Consider the following 12,962-nt stretch of genomic DNA (forward strand, 5'->3'; position numbering starts at 1 on the left):
AATGCTGCTGTGAACATGGGTATATAGACTTTTAAAAAAAAGGTTGTGATTAAACATGTACATGTCTGTTATAGGAAAAGCCAACACAGAGTCAAGTAGAAAGCACCCTCCTACCCCATCACCACTGTGTATAGTTTGGCCTCTATCCTTCTAGCTGTATTTTGGCCTATGGATGTGAAATCAGATCATTCTGTACTGTCACGGAACATGAGCCATTAAAAAAAAAATGTTTGAACTCTGTGAAACTATTCAGTAGTCTCCTAAAAAAGGAAAACATAAAACATAAGCAGTGAGGTGATGAGTGCCTGTGATGAGCCAGGCAAAGGCTGGTCTTACCCCGGCGTCCCCTGTGAGATTGGTACCATCATCACCATTGCTAAGTAGGGGAAAGAGGCTCTGAGAAGCCCCAGGTCATCTGGCTGCTGCAAATGCAAATGCAGGTTCATAACAGGCCTCTTCTCTCATCTCTCTTAGGCAAATGTCTGCAGACTACGGCTGACCGTACCTCCTGAAAGTCCAGTGTCTGAGTCAAGTGAAAAGAAGGTTGAAAGAAGAGAGAAGGTAAGCCATCTCTGAAGTGAAGCCCTGACCAGTTCCCATCTTTGTACTCTTTTATTTTAACCCCTTTTCCTGCCATCTTCCATCCAGGCTATTCACAGAGCCTGCATGTCAGCAGCTGTGTGATGAAAGGCCCTCTTGAACTTGCCCCCCATCTGCCATCTTCCCAGAAGTCAGTCTGCTTTGCTGTCTCCTGTCCCTGCTCTTGCTTCTTGGTGAACGTAGGCTCTGTGTGGCCTTGAGGCTCCGGGAGTGCTGGCCTTAGTGACAGGTGTTGTGGCTGGGAACGTGTTTTTCCTGAAAGAGCCTCATCCCGTTGAGTCAAAGGGCCCATTGTGAGCTGCCGGCGGGGCCTGAGCCTTTCTCTGTGGCTGGAGCCAGAGGCCCCGCTCACATGGTGGAGGGGTTGCCTGGAGAGGAACAGCCCAGCAGCAGCTCTGGTGCGGCAAGGGCACCTGGCTGCAGGGAGGAGTTGCGCAGGCGTTTTTGTGCCAGCTGCTGTGCTACACGCTGGGCCACAAAGATAGCTCTGACCTTGGCCTTGCCTTGAGAAACTCGTAGTTTTGCAGGTGAGACAGACGTATAAGTAAACCAAGATGACGTGATCATTCGAGTGTTAGCCTCCAGAAGTGTAAGCAGGGCTCTGGGAACATGGAGAGTTGGGCCATATCAAGGGACCCAGAAGCCTGTTTGAAAGGGCTCTCACTGGTAAAAATGGAAAAATTTCAACATTAAAAAGAATTAATGACAGTGATGAGCCGTGGCACATTGAATAATAAAAAACCCTCATGGATTTATAGTAATAATCAGAGAGAGAGATTCAGAGAGAGATTATAAAAGGGAAAGCTCTTCTTTATATGACATCAGCTGATAAATTTAGAAAATCTCTGCTTTGTAACCCCCAGGTCAGGTCATGAATGAATGCAAATACTAATTGGTGGAAGATGACTGTGGAGCAGTATATTCATGTGAGCTCAAGAGTATTACCCCACTGGGCTTCCCTGGTGGCGCAGTGGTTGAGAGTCCGCCTGCCGATGCAGGGGACACAGGTTTGTGCCCCAGTCCAGGAAGATCCCACATGCCGCGGAGCGGCTGGGCCCGTGAGCCATGGCTGCTGAGCCTGCGCGTCCGGAGCCTGTGCTCCACAACGGGAGAGGCCACAGCAGTGAGAGGCCCGCGTACTGCAAAAAAAAAAAAAAAAGAGTATTACCTCACTGATCACTTACTGACTCTGAAGGTACAATATGCCACAGTATGGTAGCCAGTAGTTCTACCAGGTGATCCGATTCAGCATTACCAGTAGTGGGCAGCCTGGTATTATGTGACTTTTGATGTGATACAATTCAGAAGTAAACAATGTTACCAGTAATATTCATGCCAAACTTGTTTAATTGAATCTAGTAATAAGGACACAGAAAAATCCAAAATGTGGGACTGTCTACAAAAAATTAGCCAGGCTCCCTTAATAAATTCAATGTTATTTCAGAAAAATGAGAATCTGTTGGAGATAAAAGGGACTAGAGAGACTTAATATCATTATAACAAATTAAACCTTAATTAAATCCTGGATCCAAAAAAATCTATAAAAGATATATTGGGATAACTGTACAGTTTTGAATATGAACCCATATATTACATATTATTGAATAAATAGTACTTTTCTTACTTGTGATAATGGTACATTGGTTACTTAGTTTATTCTTCCAGCTTCTCTGTACCTTTGAGCATTCTCCAAAGAAAAAGTTTGGGGGTAAAAGCTCATAACCAAAGAGAGCGGGAGTGGTCAGGCTTTGGCTGCTGGACCCTGGCTGATGACCAGGGCCCTGTGTTGCTGGGGGAAGGGGTCCCCTTCTGCCCTCACCAATCCCCTCCCTGTCCTTCCTTTCAAAGCTGATAGATTGGTCAGAGAAGTGGCCCTGGGCTGTGTCCAGGGGCTCATGGGCAGCTTAGCACATGGGGAATCAGAACGAGTGCTTGCTGGAGAAAGGGGCCCAGGCTGGGGTGAGTGACAGGACAAGGGCCTCGTATGCATGGTAGACACAGTGGGAAATTTGGTTTTTGGGAGTTAGACCCGAGTCGCACGCCTGGGGAGATGTTTGTGAGGGGCTTCTGGGTGCTGACACTGGGACAGTGGATGCTGTGAGGCACCGGAGTGCATGTCACTGCACAAGAATAGTCAAGTATTCCTGAAGAAAGAGGCAAAGTGTTCTATGTCATGGGTGCCTTGGTAACCACGTTGTGTACCAATTTGCCTATTGGTCTTGAACAGCGCTTTTCAAACTTTTAAAAGCAATTAGACCCTCCTTTTTTTTTTTTTTTTTTTTTTTTGATCAAAATGTCATCCTGGGGCTTCCCTGGTGGCGCAGTGGTTGAGAGTCCGCCTGCCGATGCAGGGGACATGGGTTCGTGCCCCGGTCCGGGAAGATCCAATATGCCGCGGAGCGGCTGGGCCCGTGAGCCATGGTCACTGGGCCTGCGTGTCCGGAGCCTGTGCTCCACAACGGGAGAGGCCACAACAGTGAGAGGCCTGCGTACCACAAAAAAAAAAAAAAAAAAAAAAAAATGTCATCCTGAAGCAGGATGTAATCCAGGTGAAAGTGGTGCTGGTGGGGGACAAAGTGCTTCCAGTCTCCCTGCACCCTGCACCCTCCTGCCTGGGAACTCAAGGGGCGTGCGGAGAAATGCTGGGGGAGAGAATGTACCAGGATGCTTCTTAGACTGGGTGGACCAGGTGTGCAGCCTGAGTGCCCGTCTCTGATGCATCAGTGGCTCACTGCAGAAGAACTGGGGTAGAGAGGAGGAGGGTGTGGCTGCCTGTTACCCCAGAACCGAAGTCCTTGGGTGGTGGCCGCACTTGAAGGTCCTGGTGGTAACTGTGAGGCTGTTCTGGGTGATTTCGTCACCATGTCCTAGCCAGGTGCCTGGTCTTGAGTCATTGGGAGCCAGAGGCAGGCACCAGCAGGGAGGCCCTGGGGGTGCCAGCTCCTCTGATGTGCCTTCGGTGTGGCTGCCCCTCTCTGTGACATCATACATAGCCCACAAAATTGCAAGATGCCGGGAACACTGGTGAAGTGACTGGTTCCTTTGGAGGGGTCTGCAGCGTGCAAAGGCAGGGTTTGGAGCTCGCTCGGATGTAGAAGCTGTAAATGGCCCAGTGGGTTGCTGATAAAGCGAAACTTCTCAGAGGATTTCCAGGGCCCTGTTAGAGCTTCAGCCGGCTGAGGGCAGGACTGGGCCTTGTTCTTTTTCACAGTCATGGAGGACGCTTAGTGTCTTTTGAGGACCTAAGGATGCCATGGGCCACACATAGACACCACTGCCAGCTGGGCCATTCTGTCTGCTGGCCCCAAATCATCAGGAAGAGGAATTACTCACAGTGGAGCTGGGGAAGGGTGTAGCAGGTGGTACAGGTTGCCCAGCTTCAGGATGGGGTGTTTGGAGGCTTCTGGAGGTAATTACAACAGAGGCAGCGTCTTTCTCTGGAGTCATGGGTTCCTTGGGTGGATGTGGACGGCTTCTTGCTCCTAAGGCAGATGCCCAGGTGCCTGCTTCTCTTTGTCTTTCTCTTAAGGAAGATCCCACCTGCCCCGAGACTGCTTTGCCCAGTCCACGGATGGCTCCCAGATACTTTGTTTCTCTGCTATTAGTTTCCTCATCTTTCAAGTAGGCACATTAAAGCCTAGCTGCAAAGAGTAACTGAGCTAGTATATGCAAAGGTCCCACCACAGTGTCTGGCCTGTACCACTGATTAGAGAGGCGATGACTTAATGCCAAATTGCTTCCCCTTGTTTGTCAAACCCAGTGGCCCTGGTTCTTGCTTTTCTCCCCTGTCCCCCCTGGAGAAGTCATTTTCCCTCCTGAAACTGCCTGTCCTGCATCTCCTCCTCCCTTTTGGACTGTGCCTGCTGCATCTTTTCTGATGTTATTATGTCCTCCTCTGAGCATTCCTCTGCCAATACACCTGGGCCTCGCCTCCTCTCTCTGCAGAAACCTTACCTCAGAGAACTCCTCCGTACACAGGTTGGCTGCTTTGGGGAGGATGCACACCCCGTACATCAGCTTTGCTCTCCTGAGTCCTGTCCTACTGGTGGCTGAGTTGGTGTTCAGTGTTCTCTGCATGGTGTTACTTTTATGGACAGATATTTTATTGCTGTATTACCATTATTTTACCTTTTTTTTTTTTTTTTTTTTTTTTTGCGGTACGCGGGCCTCTCACTGCTGTGGCCTCTCCCGTTGTGGAGCACAGGCTCCGGACGCGCAGGCTCAGAGTCCATGGCTCACGGGCCCAGCCGCTCCGCGGCATGTGGGATCTTCCCGGACCGGGGCACAAACCCACGTTCCCTGCATTGGCCGGCGGACTCCCAACCACTGCGCCACCAGGGAAGCCCTACCATTATTTTAGTATTTAAAAGTATGAAATCTGGATCATTTATGAGTCTCTGCCCAGCCACACTCAGTTTCTCCAAGTCTCCTCACCCTTCAAGGCCCTACTGAAGGCCCGCTTCCCCACGACCTTCCTGGACTGCCTGTGCCTGGGTGATTATCCCCTCTCTTGAGCTACAGGATACCCAGGCTACCCTCTCCCTTGGCACCTAGCCATCTGCTGCTAAGCACTCCACATATGTATACATACATATTCCTGCAACATCCGTGTACATATATACACACACATAAAAATGTGCAGTCTTTTAATTTTGACCATAGTTGGCGCTTAGTGCGTGATTGTGGATTATGGTGATTCAGTTTTGTATTAGTTTCCTTGGGCTGCCATAAAAAAGTTGCGCAAACTGGGGGGCTTAAACAACAGAAGTTTATGGCGTCCCAGTCTTGGAGGCTGAAAGTCTGGGGTCACGGTATCAGCAGGGCTATGCTCTCTCTGAGGGCTCCAGGGAAGAATCCTTCCTTGCCTCTTTGAGCTTCTGGCGGCGGTTGGCAGTCCCGGGCTGTGGCAGCATCGCCCCAGCTGTACGTGCTGCTCTCCCTGTGTGTGTGTTTGCCTCTGAATCCAACTTGTCCTCGTTTTGTAAGGACACTTGTCATATAGGATTAGGTCTTAACTCCAGGGACCTCTTCTTAACCGGACCCTGTCTCCAAATAAGGCCAAATTCTGAGGTACTGGGGAAGGGGGCTCCAACGTGCTCTCTATTTGCAGGACACAGTTCAACCCATGATAAGTTTCTTTGTGGAATATTATCACCTTAAATTGTATTAACAACTCGGGCAAATGAGCGATGGACTTTTATTTGTATACTAAATGTCATTAATTCTATGGAAGAGGAAATGCTGATTAGTTTGTAGACACAAATTTCGTGTTGAGGGATTGATGACATGTTTATTAAATTGTTGAACATTAAAATTAAAATTGGTAGTAGATAATTTTGAAATTAAACCCCTATCATTTTCTTTTTTTTTTTTTTCGGTATGTGGGCCTCTCACTGTTGTGGCCTCTCCCGTTGTGGAGCACAGGCTCCAGAGGCACAGGCCCAGCGGCCATGGCTCATGGGCCCAGCCACTCCGCGGCATGTGGGATCCTCCCAGACCGGGGCATGAACCCGCTTCCCCTGCATCGGCAGGCGGACTCTCAACCACTGCGCCACCAGGGAAGCCCAACCCCTATCATTTTCAAAGAACTTTGTGAATGTATGTATCCATATTCCTATCCAAATCTATGTGCAAATATTCTTATGCACACACAGATACACACATACACAGAGAAGTAAGAGATAGAACCAACACCAGCTATTAAACCTTTATCGTGTTGAATCAGGGTCTCACTGCATAGTTGAATTTTAGAGAATACAATCTAAGCTCTGCCTGTTCAGAGGCTGTGCGATGGTGAGGTGTTTCCAAAGTGACAAAGTAGCTTGAAGTGGATAATATTTTAATTAGCTATTAGCATCCTTCTGTCATAGATGTCCTTTAGTGACTTGCGTTTTTAAAGAAGTTGTTTCTCTCTCGACCTTGGAGAACCCTAAGTGAGGGAGAGCGGATATATGTGTATGTATAAAAAGTCGGGGGCTTTCCTAGCCCAGTAAAATGGTTAAAAGGAAACCCTTGCCATTCATTTTTATAGTCCTTGTTCCCTTAAAAGCCCCGGATGAATAAGCCTGCTGCGTTCTCATCCTTGGCGTGACTGTTTATACAACATCACGAACTGTTGCCAGGTGAGGGAGTGTGCTGCTGTGATTCAGATGGGGCTGGAGCTGCCCTGGCGATAGCGTGTAGGACTCTATGTGCCTCTCAGAGATAGCAGCCCCTGGAGGGCAAAGAGGCCTGGGTTCTAGTGCTGGCTGCCTGATCCCTCGAGGTCGTGGTCGGGCCACTCAAGTCATCTCCAGGGGCCTCAATTTCCTCTTCTAGCAAATGGAAAGGTTAGCCTGGAGCCAGCATTTCCCCACACTTCTTTAGTTCTGGAACTCTTTATTCAAACGAATATGTATGACAGCGCCATCTGTAGAACGGTGAAAGTGCAGTGGCTGTGGTTTAACACAAGGTCAGGGCTGCGTTGGCTGCCCCAGCAGTGCCCCCACCCCACAACCTCATTGGACACAGAGGAGGGGCCAGGAGATTGCGCACCAAGCTCTTGAATTTTCCCAGCAGAGAAACCAAGGCCAGTTCAGGGGTGAGCGTTTCACTGTCAGAGTAAATCTGGTGACTGTGATGGGCATAGCAAAAGGAGCCAAGAGGAGAGAGGTGGACAGACAGGCGGAAGCATCTAGACAGATGTGGAGAAGTTAGTAGGAAATCAGATGCTCGGAAATGTAAAGCCACCACCGCTACCAATAGAATCTGTCAGGTATCTGCTAGTATGCCCAGCAGTTCACTAGATGATTTATGTTTATTATTCCATGTGTTCCTTAAGACAAGCTTCTGAAATTCGTGGTATTATCCCCATTTTACTGTTCAGGACCCTGAAACAGTGACGTAAGTCACTTGCACAGGGCCACACAGCTAGTAGTAGTAATAGGTCTGTCTCGGATCTGTGCCCTGGCCGTGTCCTCATGGTGATGTCAACTTGCACACTTCCTCCTATCAGGAAGGTCTGTTGTATCAGTCAAGGTAACTTACCTAAGGTGTGTACTATACCCCTGGGTTCCAGAAAAGAATTGATCCTCCCACCTCCCCGAAGATATTCTTCTCCTTCTCTTTTTCCTGGAGTGTTTAGGCCTAAGCAGCTATTGTCTGCTTAGAATGGAGTAATATCTTTAAGATACTACTTAGAGATATCTTTATAGATAGAGTATATCTTTAGAGTAGTATAAAGAGTAATATCTCTAAGATATTAGGACAGAGTATAGAGTAATATCTTTAAGAGGTTACTCTTATAAGGATACTATGATGAGAACTACATTCTCTTGTGGGATTTCTGCTTGGCTAGAATTTTTCTTTCCCTTCTCATCTTTAAGCATTCAAAGTGATCCGTCTTTTTCCAAGCATGAGTTTATGTAGGCAGTGGTCTCTATTCCGTCTGTGAGATAGTCAGAAATAACAAGTATCTCAATAAGCCAAATGTCTCCATTTCTCTGAGAGGACAGGGCTGCCCATCCCCTCCCTATTTCCCTCCCAGGCTGTGGAAGAGCCCCTTAGGCTCAGCTGTAGCGTTCATTGTTGTCACAATCGGGCAAAACAAAGTCAAGCATGAGTAATGACCAGGAACCGTAATTTGCTGTGATGGACACACAGGTCAGACAGGTCAGAGCACATTCCTGAAAGTCACCTCTTCTGCCTACAAGATGGATAGGATGCCCGGAGGCTCAGCACTTAGAGTCCCCAGGTCAGCTGCCACCCTCTGGCTTCAAGAAGAGGTCCCAAACAAAAAGTTTTGGAAATAACTTGGCTTATAGTTTTCAAGTCAGTCAATCCATGTTACGGTCCATCTAAGTCATATTGGCAGCTGGACGTGTGACCAGCTGCCCGTCCTAGCCTCTGGGGTCAGGGGTTGGCTGTGGCGGCCTACCACCATCAATTTGGATTTTTGGAAAACTGTGTTTCTGGTATTATTCTCTAAGAACCCTTCTTGACCATGGGATTTTCTTCCTTTGCACAGATCAGTGTCTAGGATGACCACATACTCCAAATATTCTGGCCTAAGCACAATTCCAAATATCCTCTCTCTCTTCTTGCCTTCAAAATGTACTTATTGAGAGCTTCCTGGTGGCACAGTGGTTGACAGTCTGCCTGCTACTGCAGGGGACATGGGTTCGTGCCCTGGTCCGGGAAGATCCCACATGCCGTGGAGCGGCTGGGCCCGTGAGCCATGGACGCTGAGCCTGCGCGTCCGGAGCCTGTGCTCCGCAACGGGAGAGGCCACAACAGGGAGAGGCCCGCATACTGCAAAAAAAAAAAAAAAAAAAAAAGATCAATTCAAAAATAATGCCTGTTATTTCAAACTAATTAAAAATTAGAATACAGAAGAGCATAAAGGGAAGAGTGAAATCCCATTTCACTGAGGAAACTATCATTAACGGTGTGGAGTCCATCTTTCTAGGTGTTTTATATACTCAAAACACACACTTCTAAAACAAAAAATGGGAATATGAAATTTACTATTTTTTACTTAACAGAACTTTGGTATCTTTCCATGTGCATAATTTTCAGATCCACGACCTCTAGGGTGGTGTTTCACAGACTGTGTTGTCCTTGGCATGTTTGTATTTGCCTCCATCAGTGATGGTCCTCATCCCCCAGCGTGGGCAGGGAGGCAGAGTCCTCTGTATCCGGCCACCTGAGCATCTTCCTGTAAGCCAGTCCACCTGCGAAAACCTTTGCTTTGCAGAAATGCATTCCCCCAAAGCCTTAGGCCGACATCAGCTTGTTTTTCAGGAACTGGGTGGAGTTGGTGACAGAAAGAGCATGCTTTTGTTTCCCGGTATGTGGGGAGTTTCATTAGAGCTTTTCCTCTTCCTAATTAAATGTGTAGTAAAGCAGGGATAGCTAATCCCGGCTTTGCACTCCACTGAGAGCCATTTAACCCCCCACTCACCTAAACTTAGGTACCAACTTCAAGAGTTGCCTCAGTGCCCGTGGGACCCAGGTATGAGGGGCTCAAGTGGAAGCATTTTCCAGAAGCAAATGCAGAGTGTCCCACTCCTCATATTTTCTCTCTTAACAGGTTTGTACAGAAGAGTGGGAAGCAATGGATGTTTCGTTTTCTTAATTTTTTTAAAAAAATGCTCACACTGTAAACAAACCATACACAAGGGTATAAAGAAAAAATTGAAGTCATCCTGTCCTCCAGCATCCCTTGCCCCTCCCCACTGTCCCCTCCTTAGAGGTCGTTAATGATTAATAATTTGTCTGGTAACTTTGCTTTATTTTTACAAACTTTGAATGGGATTATAAAGTACTTACTATTCTGCTGCAGATGAATGATTTTAAAATGCAAATTATAGTTTTATATGTCAAAGATGTTCCGCAAGTGCATAGAAAGAATTTATGCAAAGGTGGTTTTAAAATTAGTGTAAGAACAGAGTTGCCATAATGGAATTCAGCCTTCTATGGCATTGTCCCAAGGAAGATTAGATGTAGGCTGGTTTTTCTCTGAAGTCTCACTGTCTCATCTTGAGTTTTTCACTTCCATATTGTGAAGGCCTACTCTGTGCCTCTACATGTAACAAAGCCTGCACTGTGGGGAGGTGTACTTAGTGTCAGACAGAATTGGGCTCGAATCTAGATGTGTGACCACAGGGGAGAGACTTAACCTCTCTGAACTTCAGTTTTCTCAGCTATAAAGTGGAGAGGACAGTCACCATGTCACGGTGTCGTTGTGAAGATTAAACGTGTAAGGGACATTTCTAGCTTATAGTAGGTGCTCAACAAATCTTAGTTTCTCTTCCTCCTGCTTCTTGAGCCTTCAGTCTATGAAGATGTGTTAGGACTTGGACATGTTCCCCACTTCCCAAAGGTATTTGCACTTTAGCACTGATCAGAGCTTTAACTGAGAGAGTTACGGAGCAGAAGATTCTTTTGGGGTGAAGTTATGCCACCTCTGCCTGGCTTTTCAGAAATATTTCATGAGTGGTTACAACAGGTGACCCTACCCCCTTTCCTTGGAACTGGCTCCAGGGTCAGCCCTAACCTCAGAGGACAATCTGGCTGCCAGATGGCTGCCAAAATTCTTCCCTTGCGTATCTCAACCTCATGCATTTCAGGCCACACAGTTAATGATGAGGATGAAGTCATACAGAGGAACTGGTATAAAGAGAAAAACAGTATTCCCAAGAATGCGAGATTTTAGACACTCACTCTTGTTATCAGGGATGGCGCAAGTCCACCTGGCGCCTTTGTGAGAATTAAATAAAGGCACCTTCTCTGGGAAGATGGGGCCCTGCAGATGTACTACAAGGTAAAGGAACAGAGCTTTGGTAGAAATTAGGGAAAGGTGCTATTCCTCCAGGGTAAAGACAGGCTCAGCCCAGGCCAGGTGTGACTTGGCAAGCAGAGACCAGGCTGGATTTCTACTGGCCGCTCTCCCCACTGCCAGGCACCCTAGTGCTGGGTACAACCTGCATAACCATATACAGTGGGCCGAGATGACAGCTGTCTCTATGAGGCCTAAAGAGTCATTATTCCATTCCTCTCTCTCTTTTAGTATCGTGACCTGAGCAATGGTGAACCCACCACAAAACTCCCTCAGGGTGTGGTCTATGGTGTGGTGAGAAGATCAGATCAAAACCAGCAGAAAGAAATGGTGGTGTATGGGTGGACCACCAATCAGCTGAAAGAAGAGATGAACTACATCAAAGACGTGAGTTGTTTAAGGATTTTTTTTTTCTGGTTTATACACTTCTTGTAGCATGTAAGAGGGTGGAGTTGGAAGCATTGATATGAATGTAATAGGCATTTTGAAACAATTCTAAGTGTTATCATTGTGGATGGAAATGTGGCTGCAGATCTTCCTGGTAATAGGAAAAGCGCAGATGTAATTCTGCAGTGAGGTATAGAGTGAATTTCTAGATGTTACTAAGTAGGGATACTCAGGAGACCAAATGGCTTCTTTCTTCCATGTATGATAAGTAGGCTCTTAAGTAGTTTTGCTTATTACATTGAACACTCCTAATGTACGAGTTTGGACAACTGTATAAATTTGGATGCTTTTCGCTGCAAGTAACAGAAAAGCCAACTTGAAAAGGAATTTGTCTCATGTGGGGGTAACTCTAGGGGTAGGTGGGCTCTAAGCAGGCCTCTCCAAGCTCCAGTTCTACTTCTCTGAGTTTCCCCTGGCTCTTTTCTCCTTCAGCCTCATGCTCATGGCAACATCTAAAAATATGATGGTGTCTGGAGGAGGAAAAGAGGACAGTCATCTCTGGTTGCTCTATAGAGACCCTCCATTAGACTTCCCCTTGTTTCTCATTGGCCAGGACCCAGGTCACATGCCCACTCCCAAATCCATCACTGGCAAGGGGAATAGGATGACTATTGCTGGTTCAGACCAATCAGTTAGGTTGAAATGGATGGTGGGAAGTCAACCACGATAGACATTGTCCAACCCAGGTCAATTAATACAGTTTTTTGTAATTAATATTACTTTTTTTTTTTTTTTTTTGCCATGCTGCACGGCTTGCAGGATCTTAGTTCCCTGACCAGGGACTGAATATTACATTTCTTTTAAACTATATGTTCTATTGAGAAATTTTGGAAAATGTAAACATGTATGAAGAAGAAAACAAAATCACCTGTAATTCTACGATTCAACCAGAACAGTTGTTAACATTTTGGAGCATTTCCTTGTAATTTTTTCATTTCTTTTTAATCTATCTATCTATATCTATCTACTTACCTACCTGTCCCTCCATCCATCCATCCATCCATCCATCCATCCATCCATCCATCATTTCCATTCCTTTTTGGTTCGCTCAGTGTCTCCCTAGATTGAGCAGTGCCTTTGTGACCCAAACCAGAGTGATTAGATAGAGAGGCAATGAGCTGCACCAAAACACTGGCCTGTGGACTAGAAAGTGAGAAGCAGGGGCAGCATGGGCAGTAGAGTCCCCATGGACCTTGGTTCAAGGTCTGGCTCTTTGGCCCAGACAAACTTTTGCCCTGTCTGGGCTTCAGTTTTCTCATGTATAGATTGTGAGGTCTGGGAAGGGACCTTTAAGGTCCCTTAAAACTAGTTCTTTGTGCCTCATTTTATTTGGTTGTGTTTGCGAATAAGACACAAAACACATGTTGTCAGCTGTTGTTTGAGTTTTTGAGAAGAACATCTCTTATCAAATATCAAAAATAGGGCCTCCCTGGTGGCACAGTGATTGAGAGTCCGCCTGCTGACGCAGGGGACACGGGTTCTTGCCCCGGTCCGGGAAGATCCCACATGCCGCGGAGTGGCTGGGCCCGTGAGCCATGGCCGCTGAGCCTGCGCGTCCGGAGCCTGTGCTCCGCAACGGGAGAGGCCACAACAGTGA

At 47.0% G+C, this 12,962-nt stretch overlaps 1 protein-coding gene across 3 annotated transcripts in view; it reads left to right on the forward strand.

Annotated features, from left to right (window-relative positions):
• MYZAP (myocardial zonula adherens protein) overlaps window positions 1-12,962 on the forward strand; it is a 119,330-nt gene that overhangs the window by 28,550 nt on the left and 77,818 nt on the right. For all 3 annotated transcript variants that reach the window (XM_082618379.1, XM_082618377.1, XM_082618378.1), the window contains 2 exons: window positions 475-561; window positions 11,150-11,305. In XM_082618379.1, coding sequence (XP_082474505.1) covers window positions 475-561; window positions 11,150-11,305 — 243 coding nt within the window. The remainder of the gene's footprint in view (window positions 1-474; window positions 562-11,149; window positions 11,306-12,962) is intronic.

This window comes from Mesoplodon mirus (assembly GCF_964341445.2).
Source record: "Mesoplodon mirus genome assembly, chromosome: 4".
In the NCBI taxonomy this organism is placed as follows: Eukaryota; Metazoa; Chordata; class Mammalia; order Artiodactyla; family Ziphiidae; genus Mesoplodon; species Mesoplodon mirus.